The sequence below is a fragment of the Lithobates pipiens genome, unplaced genomic scaffold (assembly GCF_037356315.1).
Source record: "Lithobates pipiens isolate NorthernLeopardFrog02 unplaced genomic scaffold, aLitPip1_a1.2 Scaffold_13, whole genome shotgun sequence".
NCBI lineage: Eukaryota > Metazoa > Chordata > Amphibia > Anura > Ranidae > Lithobates > Lithobates pipiens.
Window position 1 is genome coordinate 456,217,146 of NW_027507718.1, and position 13,345 is coordinate 456,230,490.

At 44.2% G+C, this 13,345-nt stretch overlaps 1 protein-coding gene across 1 annotated transcript in view; it reads right to left on the reverse strand.

The window, feature by feature from the left end:
- The window catches only part of LOC143975411 (proton channel OTOP1-like), an 89,666-nt gene extending 77,318 nt beyond the window's left edge, over positions 1-12,348 (reverse strand). Inside the window, exons 1-2 of the mRNA XM_077477788.1 lie at positions 12,213-12,348; positions 7,416-7,878 (exon numbers count right to left, since the gene is read on the reverse strand). Coding sequence (XP_077333914.1) covers positions 7,416-7,845 — 430 coding nt within the window. The 5' untranslated portion in view covers positions 7,846-7,878; positions 12,213-12,348. The remainder of the gene's footprint in view (positions 1-7,415; positions 7,879-12,212) is intronic.
- Between the last annotated feature and the right edge of the window lie 997 nt (positions 12,349-13,345).

A 13,345-nucleotide genomic window follows, 5' to 3' on the forward strand; every position in this document is an offset into this window, starting at 1 on the left:
TACAAATACCCCCCAAATGACCCCTTTTTGGAAAGAAGACATTCCAATGTATTTAGTAAGAGGCATGATGAGTTTTTTGAAGTTGTCATTTTTTCCCACAATTCTTTGCAAAATCAAGATTCTTTTTACTTTTTTTTTTTTTTTCACAAAATTGTCATATTATCAGGTTATTTCTCACACACAGCATATGCATACCACAAATTACACCCCAAAACACATTCTGCTATTACTCCCGAGTATGGTGATACCACATGTGTGAGACTTTTACACAGCGTGGCCACATACAGAGGCCCAACATGCAGGGAGCGCCATCAGGCGTTCTGGAGCACCCAGGACAATTCTGACATTTCTCTCCTACATGTAAAAATCATCATTTATTTGCTAGAAAATTACATAGAACTCCAAAACATTATATATGTTTTTTTAGCAAACACCCTGGAGAATACAATGGTGGTCTTTGCAACTTTTTATCTCGCACGGTATTTGCGCAGTAATTTTTCGAATGCTTTTTTTTGGAAAAAAAACTGTTTTGTGCTTAAAAAAAAAAAAAACACAGTAAAGTTAGCCCAATTTTTGCATAATGTGAAAGATGAAGTTACGCTGAGTAAATAGATACCTAATATGTCACTCTTCAAAATTGCACACGCTCGTGGAATGGCGGCAAACGTCGCTACTTAAAAATCCCCATAGGCGACGATTTACATTTTTTTTACTGGTTATATGTTTTGAGTTACAGAGGAGGTCTAGGGCTAGAATTATTTCTCTCGCTCTAACGTTCGCAGCGATACCTCACATGTGTGGTTTGAACACCGTTTTCATATGTGGGCGGGACTTACGCATGCGTTCGCTTCTGCATGCGAGCACATGGGGACAGGGGCGCTTTAAAAAAAACATTTTTTTTTTATTGTTCATTTTACTTTATTTATTTTAGTTTGACATTTTTTTCCCCAAAAATAATTTTTTTGATCACTTTTATTCCTATTACAAGGAATGTAAACATCCCTTGTAATAGGAATATGGCATGACAGGTCCTCTTTACAGTGAGATGTGGGGTCAATAAGACCCACATCTCACCTCTAAGCTGGGAAGCCTGAAAAAAAAAAAGATTCTGGCTTTGATCGTATTAGCGATTCGGTAGAAGCACCGGAGGGCGGAGGGCGGCGGGAGATGTCTATGGCTGGGTATTGCAGGGTATCACCGACTATGGCTGGGTATCTCAGAGCATGGTGTTGCAGAGTACTGCGTTGCAGAGCATTGCAGGGTATTGGCGGGTGTTGCAGAGCATTGCAGAGTGTTGCAGGGTATTGGCGGGTGTTGCAGAGCATTGCAGAGTGTTGCAGGGTATCGGCGGGGGTTGCAGAGCATTGCAGAGTGTTGCAGGGTATCGGCGGGGGTTGCAGAGCATTGCAGATTGTTGCAGGGTATCGGCGGGGGTTGCAGAGCATTGCAGAGTGTTGCAGGGTATTGGCGGGTGTTGCAGAGTGTTGCAGGGTATTGCAGAGCGTTGCGGAGTGTTGCAGGGCATTGCGGAGTGTTGCAGGGCATTGCAGAGTGTTGCAGGGCATTGCGGAGTGTTGCAGGGCATTGCGGAGTGTTGCAGGGCATTGCGGAGTGTTGCAGGGCATTGCGGAGTGTTGCAGGGCATTGCGGAGTGTTGCAGGGCAATGCAGAGTGTTGCAGGGCAATGCAGAGTGTTGCAGGGCAATGCAGAGTGTTGCAGGGCAATGCAGAGTGTTGCAGGGCATTGCAGAGTATTTGCAGGGAATTGCAGAGTAATGCAGAGTATTTGCAGGGAATTGCAGAGTAATGCAGAGTATTTGCAGGGAATTGCAGAGTAATGCAGAGTATTTGCAGGGAATTGCAGAGTAATGCAGAGTATTTGCAGGGAATTGCAGAGTAATGCAGAGTATTTGCAGGGAATTGCAGAGTAATGCAGAGTATTTGTAGGGAATTGCAGAGTAATGCAGAGTATTTGCAGGGATTTGAGGGGTTAATTTTCGGTGAGCAGCGATGTGGGCACTGCAGATGCAGCCCACATCGCTGCTGACACCGATCTCTTCCCCCTCCGCTGTACCGATCGGTACAGAGAGGGGGAGGGAGGAACCGGCGTCATAACATGACGCCGGCTTGTTTACAAGTGATCACTCCGTCATTTGACGGAGCGATCACGTGGTAAACGGCCGCGATGAGCGGCCGTTTACCGTGATTCGTGATGCGCCGGGTCCACTGGACCCAGCGGTCACGGATGCTCTCGTGTGCGCGCCCCAGGGGGGCGCGCGAGAGCAGAATTCTAGGAGGCCGTTAATTAACGGCCTCTTAGAGTTAAACAACCGCCCTGATGCCGTTAATCGGCAATGGGCGGTTGTTAAGTGGTTAAGGCAGGGCAAAAAGGGCAGCTTCCCTGGGCCCTGTCATTCTTGTGGGGCCCAAAACAGCTGCCTCATACTTGCCAAATATCCAGGTTTAAATTCCCTTGTCCCTTGAAGTTAATTTTATTCCTGTGCTGTGTCCCGATATCTCAGTGTGAAGCGCTGGTACTAATGCTGCCCAGCTCTGCCCTATTGTTGTGTGCAGGCGACTCACCTGCAGACCCTGTGTTTACATGTAATTAACCGGAAATTAATATGTAAATAGCGGTGACAATACTGAGTAAATATCTGCGGCTAGCAGCACTGATATGTAAATAAAGGCGGCATTCCTATGTATATCATGCTCCCCTGCTGTGAGGAGGTGATGTGCTGTAACCTCTAGCAACTAATCAGTGAGCTGTAATGTGTTCTGTAACCTCTAGCAAACAGTCAGTAAGCAGTAATGAAATGCTGTAACTGCTGGCAACCAATCGCAATTGCTGCCTGATCTGATACAGAAAACAGATTTTAAGTCAAGCTGCTATTTATTGTATGTCTCAGATTAGGTGGAGAGGAAAATTGCATGGGGGGGGGCAAGAATAATTTTGCCCAGGGTCCAATCTATATTAAAGACGGCCCTGGCCAGTTTGCAGTGTGATTTCAAAGCCTGGTCCAGTGCGATCTTGTTCAACAGTTCAGGTGCGATTCCAATGCGACTTGTAGTGTATGAGATTAGAAATTGCACCTGAACCAGAATCAAATAGAACTCTTTTTTTATTTGCACTGTGACCAGCCTGCACACACACTATATTACCAAAAGTATTGGGACACCTGCCTTTATACACACATGAACTTTAATGGCATCCCAGTCTTAGTCTGTAGTGTTCAGTATTGAGTTGGCTCGCACTTTGCCGCAATAACAGCTTCAACTCTTCTGGGAAGGCTGCCCAGTTTGTTTAGGAGTGTGTCTATGGGAATGTTTGACCATTCTTCCAGAAGTGCATTTGGTAGGTCAGGCACTTATGTTAAACAAGAAGGCCTGGATCGCAGGTTCACTCTAATGCCCTGTACACATGGTTGGACTTTGCGACAGAAAATGTGCGATCGGATTGTGTAGTCGGAAAATCCGATCATGTGTGGGCTCCATCGGACTTTTTCCTTTGGAATTTCTGACACACAAAGTTTGAGAGCTGGATCTAAAATTTTACGACAACAAAATCCGATTGTTTAAATTCCGATTGTGTGTAGACAATTCCGACCGAAGTGCCACGCATGCTCAGAATAAATAAAAAGAGGAAAGCTATTGGCTACTGACCCGTTTATAGTCCAGTCGAACGTGTTTTACGTCACCGCGTTCAGAATGATCAGATTCTCCAACAACTTTGTGCGACCGTGTGTATGCAAGACAAGTTTGGGCCAAAATACGTTGGATTTTTCTGTCGTTGGAATGTCTGACTGGGTGTACAGGGCATTATTCATCTCAAACGTGTTCTATTGGGTTGAGGTCAGGACTCTATGCAGGCCAGTCAGGCCATCACCCCAGACTCACTCATCCATGCCTTTATGGACCTTGCTTTGTGCACTGGTCCAAATCATTTGGTGCAGGAAGGATTATGGTGTGGGGTAGTTTTTCAGGGGTTGGGCTTGGCCCCTTAGTTCCAGTGAAGGGAACTTTTAAGCCGTCAGAATAAAAAACTGGCATCAGTGGTGCATCCAGTGGCAGCACCCCTCCCCCCGGTCTACCTTACCCCATCTAGGTCGCAGGCTTCCCCGAGGCAGCGGGTAGGGGCTTCCCCCTGTGTCTTCTCCTTCCTCTGCTTCATGGAGGCGTGGCCTCCACTTCCCTGTGTTTCTTTCCTCCTCCTCCTCGGCAGCCAATAGGATCCCTTCTCCTGCCGGACAATTGGGTCCCAGGACCCGCTTTCTGAGATGGGATTGGCTGTGAGGAGAATCAGGAAGACAATAGCGAATATTAATTTGCTATTGTCACAACTGGGTGGGCATGGGGTGCAGTGCTCTGGCATGGATTGGGGGACGGCGCCCCTTCCCCCCCTATTGACGAGCCGCCACTGATTGCATACCTACTGTTTACATAAAATATTATACAGCGGCGGCCCGTCCATACAGGGTGCAGGGGCGCCACCCCCCGTATTCATGCGCCCGCCCCTATTTTACATGCAGGGTGCTGGACGCATAGATTGCAATGGGAGGTTTTTTTTGCCATCCAGTTGTGTGACAATAGCAAATTAATATTCGCTGTTATCTTCCTGCTTCTCCTCCTGGTCAATCCCAACTCAGGAAGCGGGTCCTGAGACCCGATTGGCCGAGAGGAGAAATCCTAACACCTGAACACAGTTTGGCAACTTTGACCTGTGTTAGTAAAACTGTACATGTCATTGAAACTACTTAGTGTATCCAGATGAATTATGCATAATAGATATCTCCTCATTTTTTATTATCAAAGGAAAACTGGCACAAATTATTAAAAATATAATTTCTTAAAATGTTGCTGTATATTTCTTGCTAATGTCATAATCTACCACCAAAGAACAACTGAAAGTGAATTCTCCTTCTCCTCATGATTGCAGCAATATTTGTATGTTAATTGTTGTGTACCCGTAGTAGGGCCCAGAAACAATAGAGAGCATTTTGTTTTGTGTTCTGTTTTTTTTTTTTTTTTTTACCTAAAACACACTGACACTGATACTAAATAAAAAAAATGGTTGTTTTAATCCAACCTAAAATACACCCTGACTCTTGACTTTGGCCTGTGACACTGTCCATGACCTTTGACCTTGACCCAAATTCTAACCCTAATGCCACGTACACACGATTGGACTATCCGGTAGACTTAGTCCGGCAGACAAGCCGCCGAACTTTCCGAACGAGCGGACCTGCCCACACATGACTGGACTTTTCCGGCGCACTAGGTCCGGCTGATAATCCACTGGACTATGGTGGGAGTCCGCCGGACTTTTGAAATGAACAGACTTGTCCACTCACGGAGAAAAGTCCGTTCATTTTGAACACGGCTCCAGGTAGACGGGCCTAGCGGAAGAAGTCAATGTCGCCACCCCCATCGGCGAGATTGACACCTCACTAGCCCCATCACCTGGTCCCCCCAAAGTCCATAGCAGACCCTTATCCGAGCACGCAGCCCAGCCGGTCAGGAAAGGTGGTGGGGACGAGCAAGCGCCCCCCCCCCCAAGCCGTACCAGTCTGCATACCCTCAACATGGGGGGGGCTTTGGGGAAGGGGGGCCCTGCGGCCCCCCCACCCCAAAGCACCTTGTCACCATGTTGATGAGGACAAGGGCCTCTTCCCAACAACCCTGGCTGTTGGTTGTCGGGGTCTGTGGGCGGGGGGCTTATCGTAATCCAGAAGCTCCCTTTAATAAGGGGGCCCCAGATACCGGCCCCCCACCCTATGTGAATGAGTATGGGGTACGATGTACCCCTACCCATTCATATCCGTTGGTTGTCAGGGTCTGCGGGTAGGTATCTGGGGGCCCCCTTATTAAAGGGGGCTCCCGGATTCCGATAAGCCCCCCCGCCCGCAGACCCTAACAACCAATGGCAAGGGTTGTCGGGAAGAGGTCCTTGTCCTCATCAACATGGGGACAAGGTGCTTTGGGGTGGGGGGCCGCAGGGGCCCCCCTTCCCCAAAGCACCCCCCATGTTGAGGGCATGCGGCCTGGTACGGATCAGGAGGGGGGGGCGCTCGCTCGTCCCCACCCCCTTTCCTGACCGGCAGGGCAGCGTGCTCGGATAAGGGTCTGCTATGGACTTTGGCCGTTTTTTTGGCGTAGGGCTTCCCCTTTAAGTCCATACCAGGTGACGGGGCTAGAGAGGTGTCAATCTCGCCGATGGAGGCGACGACATTGACTTCCTTCGTTAGTCCCGTCTACCTGGAGCCGCGTTCAAAATTAACTGACTTTTCTCCGTGTGTGGGCAAGTCTGTTCATTTCAAAAGGCCGGCGGACTAGCACACAGACGGGTGCATTTTGAGTCAACATTTATTTCTAAGCCCGCCGGACTTTTAGGAACAAAAAGTCCGCCGGAGCCCACACATGGGCGGATTGTCACCAAGTCCACCGGATAGTCCGATCGTGTGTACGCAGCATTACACTGACTTTGACAAACTCTAATCTAGCTATTTTATCTTCTTTTTTCTTGTTTTCTTTTTTTTTGCACACACTTCTTTGTTTACATGTTTCCCTTCTAGCAAGGAGAAAAACATACAATGTATCTCTTTCTCCCTTCAAGAGGGAGCCAAGTGCGCTACAATAATGAGTGTCTGCAGGAAATAGTATAGCATGGTGGAGGTTCCTTGCACGTTTGTGGCTGCATTCCTGCAAATGGAATTGGAGCTTTGGTCAGGATCAATGGTGTCCTCAATGCTGATAAACACAGGCAGATACTTATCCATCATGCCATCCCATCAGGGAGATCTGTGATTGGCCCCAAATGTATTCTGCAGCAGGACAATGACTCTAAACATACAGCCAATGTCATTAAAAACTTTTTTCGGTGTAAAGAAGAAAAAGGCATCCTGGAAGTGATGGTTTGGCCCCCATAGAGCCCTGATCTCAAAATCATGGAGTCTGTCTGGGATTATATGAAGAGACATAAGAATCTAGGACAGTTTATTTCCACAGAAGATCTGTAGGTAGTTCTCCAAGATGTTTGGAACAAAAAATTTTCACACCTGCCTAAGACTTTTGCACAGTACTGTGTATGCGACCCCACAGGGTCAATGCAAGTCGTACCAAAGTTGGACCAAAAGTAGTTTGAGTTCTAAGTTGGAGCGACTCAAGTTGCACCGATTTGAACGGTTCCATTGCATAGAATAGGGTCCGACTTCTGATGCAACAAGTGCTCCAAAGTCAGAACGATTGTCGCATCAGTGTGTACCGGGCCTTACCTTTTAACTATAAAAAGGTTCATGTAGGGATTGAGTACATCTCTGGGTAAAGCAGAATAGGCTTTGTTGTTTTTGTTAGTATTGCACCGGTGACAATATCAGAGAGGTAGTCAGACATTGTAATAATTATTTGCTTTGACTTACATCTTAGCCATCTGGCCCCAGCATGTCCATCCTTCTCTGTGGAGGCCCATTTCTTCCTGTCGTTGACACAGATATAAAATGTCATCCATACCACCTGGATCAGCATCAGGACAACCAGGAAGGTGAGCCGATTGTTCTCAGTCAGTCTGATGATTTTTAAATAGACCGCAAGCATCAAAAAGAGTCCAACAATAAAAATATTAACTCCATACTGACTGCTGGCGACCTTGCTATTTTTATGCAGCTGGTCTTGGGCATCCTTATCCTTATTCGCATCAATAATGAGGTCATCGATCAGAGGAGGAGGTGGTATGTCTTCTAGTGCATAGATAGAAGCATGGCATGTCACATCCATTATGTCATGCAGGTTGTTATTATTTGCCCCGTTCACTGGCTCATGATGAGGGTTATTAATCATATCCACGGGCATGATGAAGATGTCTCTGTAGGGTTACCACAATTCCTGCAAGATCATATATAATATATTGGTCAAAAAAATGTTTTCCACTATTAACAGTGAGTTATTAAGTCCAACTGAACCTTTAGTTAAGACCAGCTTAAAAGTGCAAAGTGGTACACTTTGCTTATAAGAAGCAGTCACAGCTTGAGTAGCCTGCCTCCTACCAGAAGGCTGCAAGAAGGACCCTTGCTCTTTGTGTGGAAGCAATAGTCTCTCTGCAGAGGTCTGGCATGGAGTTCCTCCATGTAAAAAGGTTGAGAAAGCCTTAGATATACTAATCATTTCACTATATCTACAATAACTATGATTTCTGTAGGTTTTTTTTCTATGATGAATTATGGTAATACATGTTTACATTACCATCATAGGTAGAGCTTTTAATTATGACTACACAGTATCCAATGATTACCCGTTTGCCTTTTTTTTGATACTCAGGTTAGCGAGAGTTGGTTACTTCTCAGTCACTTTTTTTTAAATAACTGTGGGGGATGAATTGATAGGGAATGAAAGAGTAGAGTTTAGTCTGTGACTGAAACGTTGCCAATCCTATGGAAATACAGACTTTCTGAAGTTCAGAATTTGCATAAGGCTAGGCACCCCCCTTTACATCAGTGCTGGGACTTTGCCATAGACAATCTGCCACTAAGCATGACATTGCAGGAGAAAGGGAAATGTGCTTCTTCATCCCATGCCTATAAATCCACATTTTTTCTGCTGTTCAGACAGGAATTGGAGTGTCTACTGTCAGTTGTACTTTGCTTTCTCTAATGATATTACAGGTTTATTTTCAAACTGAAAACATTTTTGCTATGAATAAATATTTGAAAAAGTTAATGGAGCAAGTTTTACATTGGCGGTAAAGATTTTTGTAGCTAATGTCTAATATCACTTTCTCCATACACTTTCGCAAATGGCACTCAAATCATAGAAAAGAAAATAGCTAATATATGGATATTTCAAAGGAAACTCGTAAAACTGAATGATGAATGATGATACTAATGCCATTCCCAATGTCCTTCTACTTCCCTGGCTATTTTTCTGCGTGTCTTTACTACCTAGTGGGTTGAGTGACCTGGAGCTTCTAAGCAGGCTTAGTACCAACTTCACAGGGTACATGTTTCAGGACATTAACAGAAATGAAGTGATGTAGTGAAGTTTAAGGATCACCATGATAGCCAGGCAGTTAGCATTTCCAATAGCAATGGAAAGGAAACACAGGTATTTGTCGCCTGAAAGGCTTGATTTAAAGCAAAACTAAACCCATTAATTTAGCGATTTAAAAAAAAAAAAGTTAAATTCTCAGCATCCAGGAATGCTAACTGCATAGCTCCCAACTGTCCCTGATTTCGAGGGACTGTCCCTGATTTGGAACAATGTCCCTCTGTCCCTCTTTCCCCTCTATCTGTCCCTCATTTTGGTCTGATCCATATAGTTGTATATATAAAATTGGCTGAAATAAACCTTTCAGCCAATTTCTAAATTGCTGCATTTGTACAATTTAAAAGCCAAAATAAAGGAATAGTAGTGGTAAAAAAAAGCCCTTCTGGATTTAATTAACTATTTTTTTTGTTAATTCTCCTTTAAGGGGGTGTGACAGGGGGCGTGTCCTATGCCTACATACATTTGTTAGTAGGTGTCCCTCATTCCCATTTCAAAATGTTGGGAGGTATGTAACTGTCACATCTGCTTGTGCATTCAACCAAGCTGTCAAATCGTCAAATGGCTGGTGTCATAACTGATCACATGTGCAGCATCTTGGCAGTTGCAGATCAAGCAGAGGCTAAGATGGCAGCCTCCTTGGCTGAAAAGAATAGAAGGGTTTAGTTTTGCTTTAAAAATGATGTACCACTAAAACAAAATCAGAAGTGAGAAGTACAATCTACCAATATGGTGTAAAATGTGTCATTCTGTTGTGAATGTAAGATTATAACATGCCATTAAGGGGCCAGTCACGTCTGGTCACAATGTGCTGCAGTACATACATTTTCATGTGTTGAGGTGCATTGTGGAGCGTAGCATTAGGCAGCCCATTCAAAATGAATGGGTTGTAAAGCATCTTGATGAGTATTGATGGCCATTTTTTGCAGTGCATTGTACTGCAATGTGAATCATGTGTCGTGGTGTACTACAGTGCTTTGCAGCATAGGTGCGATTTGGTGGTGAGTTCAGGTACCATTAAAAATGATTAGCACCACAATGCGCCAATGCATTCATCCCGCACAGTTACTACCTTTTTGTTTCACTGGCCCTTCCCTATTAGATTGTAAGCTTTCAGGAGCAAGGCCCTCCTAACCCTCTTGTATTGAATTGTATTGTTGCTATATTGTCTCCCTTTATATTGTAAAGCGCTGCACAAACTGTTGGCGCTATGTAAAGCCTGTATAATAATATTGCATTGTCATGGTTTGCGGTTACGTGCACATTTCACTGCACATTACCACAATGTGCCTTTGTAAAATATTAGATATCAAAAAACTCTGTAATTGCTGTATGTTTAAAAAATACATCTGTGAAAAAAGAGATATCTGACATTGATGTGCATTCAGTTGCTCTATGTTAATGACCATTTCAAGCTTATGGAGGCTTAAAGAAAACTTGTCAGAAATATCGGATGTTCTTTTACTAATTCAACTTTAAAGGGTAACTCTACTTTTGTGTGGAAAAAAAATAGCAAATAAAGAAAAAATAATATAGCGTATACAATTGTGACCAGGGCCATCTTTAATATTGACTGGACCCTGGGCAAAACTTTTCTTGGGCCCCCATGCAGTTTTGCTCTCCACCTGCTCTGAGACATACAATAAATAGCAGATAGACTCAAAATCAGTTTACGGACTCAGATCAGACAGCTATTGTGATTGGTTGCCAGAGGTTACAGTGTATCATTACCGCTCACTGACTGGTTGCTAGAGGTTACAGCACACATTACAGCTCACTGATTAGTTACTAGAGGTTGCAGAGCATGATTTCTGCTTGTTGAAATTACTGTATAGTAATACTGCTCACTGATTCATTGCTAGAGGTTACAGCACATCATCTCCTCACTCCAGGGGTCATGCTATACATATGGATGTCGCCTTTATTTACATATCTATGCTACATATGAATGCTGGTTATTTACATGTAAACACAGGGTCTGCAGGTGAGTCATCTGTACACAACAATAGGGCAGAGCTGGGCAGCATTAGTAGCAGCACTTTACACTGAGATATCAGGACACAGCAAGAGACAAGAACATTTAAACTGGGATAGTTGGTAAGTATGAGGCAGCTGCTTTGGGCCCCACAACAATGACAGGGCCCAGGACAGCTGCCCCTTTTGCCCTGCCTTAAAAACGTCCCTGATTGTGACACAAGTCATAATGTGATTGAGTGTTATTAAACAATTACCTTTCTCTTTCAATCTGCAGCTCTGTACACAAATGCCCCCCCCCCCCCCACCCCCAACATAATTTCCTGCTTGTGTGATTGGCTCACCAATTTACACTAAGATACAAGTCAGATTTCAAGCATTCTCTGCAACAAAAATGTCATTTTTGGCAAGATACTTTCAATAGGAAATAACGTCTAAAGGGATGCTGACCCAGCAGCTTTCCTTATTAGAGCCCTGCAGATGCACCGCTGATTGATAATTATGAAACCAATCTCATTAGACTCATTTTCCCACATGGACAGAGACAAACACCCAGGGATTTCTTCAGAATAACAAAAGGTATGACTCTGCAACAAAGTTTGTTAAAATCCTTGTAATGTACAGAGATCACCCAGAGGGGAAAGTTTTTTTTTAAACAAAAGTGCAGTTACGCTTTAAAGTTTAGTCTGCATGGCTATCATCTGGATCCTGGCTTCACTATGCGTCATGAACTCGGAAAAAAAACATAGAGCCAGTTAAGTCTTAAGCATGTGAACTTCAATCCTGCATGCTGGTTCTAGTTCAGCTATGAAATCTGGAGGTGAAGTAAGGATCGGGATGACAGCACCAAAACTTGCACCTATAAAACCAAAATAGTAATGGCAGCTTCCATCTTTTTATCTGTACAGGTTCCCATTATGGGTTACAGTTAGATTTATTCTTTCATGGGAATGCTGGACAGAAATGCTGCTGTAAAAAGAAAAGATTATTAGCCACCGTCATTCCGTACGGCTTCAGTTCTGACAAGTTCTATATAATTATCCAAGAGCGTTAACAAAAACGTTTAAGTCAACCAGTTTGTAAATGTGTTGATTGTGTTGATTGTTATCCTATAAATATTCGGTTGATAAAAGAATACCAAAAAGTTTTTAAATAGTCACGAAAAGACTGCACAGAAGAAATTCAGAATGAAGCATCTTACTTACCTATTAGGTATCATGCACCATTCCCAGTGATTCATCTAAAGGAGTAGAGCTGCTTTATGTGTTCTGAGTAATTGCTGGTTTTGATCCCTTTTAAATAGGCTTCCTGGGGACGTCAGCGCTGTGACTTCGCCTACAGTAGGATAGAATTGCACGGATGTAAAATCACACATCTCTCTTAAAAGTCTAGAAGTACAACAAAACAAATGGCTCCACCTTTTCCATAATAAAATAAGACAAACCTATATAGAGAGAGAGAGAGAGAGAGAGTATCTCACAAAAGTGAGTATACCCCTTACATTTTTGTAAATATTTTATTATATCTGAATAAATTACACTATGCAACAATGTAAAGAAGTGAGTGTACAGCTTGTATGACAGTGTAAATTTGCTGCCCCCCCCCCCCCCCCCCAAATTTTGAAAGTGAAAGGAAATGTCCAAACTGGACCCAAAGTGTTAATATTTTGTGTAGCCACCATTATTTTCCAGCACTGCTTTAACCCTCTTGGGCACTGCATTCATCAGAGCTTCACAGGTTGCCACTGGAGTCCTCTTCCCTTCCTCCATGACGACATTACGGAGCTGGTAGATGTTAGAGACCTTGCGCTCCTCCAGCTTCCATTTGAAGATGCCCCACAGGTGCTTAATAGGGTTTAGGTCTGGAGACATGCTTGGCTAGTCCATCACCTTTACCCTCAGCTTCTTTAGCAAGGCAGTGGTCGTCGATGAGGTGTGTTTGGGGTCGTTATAATGTTGGAATACTGCCCTGCGGCCCAGTCTCCGAAGGGAGGGGATCATGCTCTGCTTCAGTATGTCACAGTACATGTTGGCATTCATGGTTCCCTCAATGAACTGTAGCTCCTCAGTGCCAGCAGCACTCATGCAGCCCCAGATCATGACACTCCCACCACCATACTTGACTATAGGCAAGATACACTTGTCTTTGTACTCCTCACCTGGTTGCCGCCACATTCACTTGATACCATCTGAACAAAATACGTTTATCTTGGTCTCATCAGGCCACAGGACATGGTTCAAGTAATCCATGCTCCCACCACCATGCTTGACTGTAGGCAAGACATACTTATTTTGGTTTCATTAGACCACAGGACATGGTTCCAGTAATCCATGTCCTT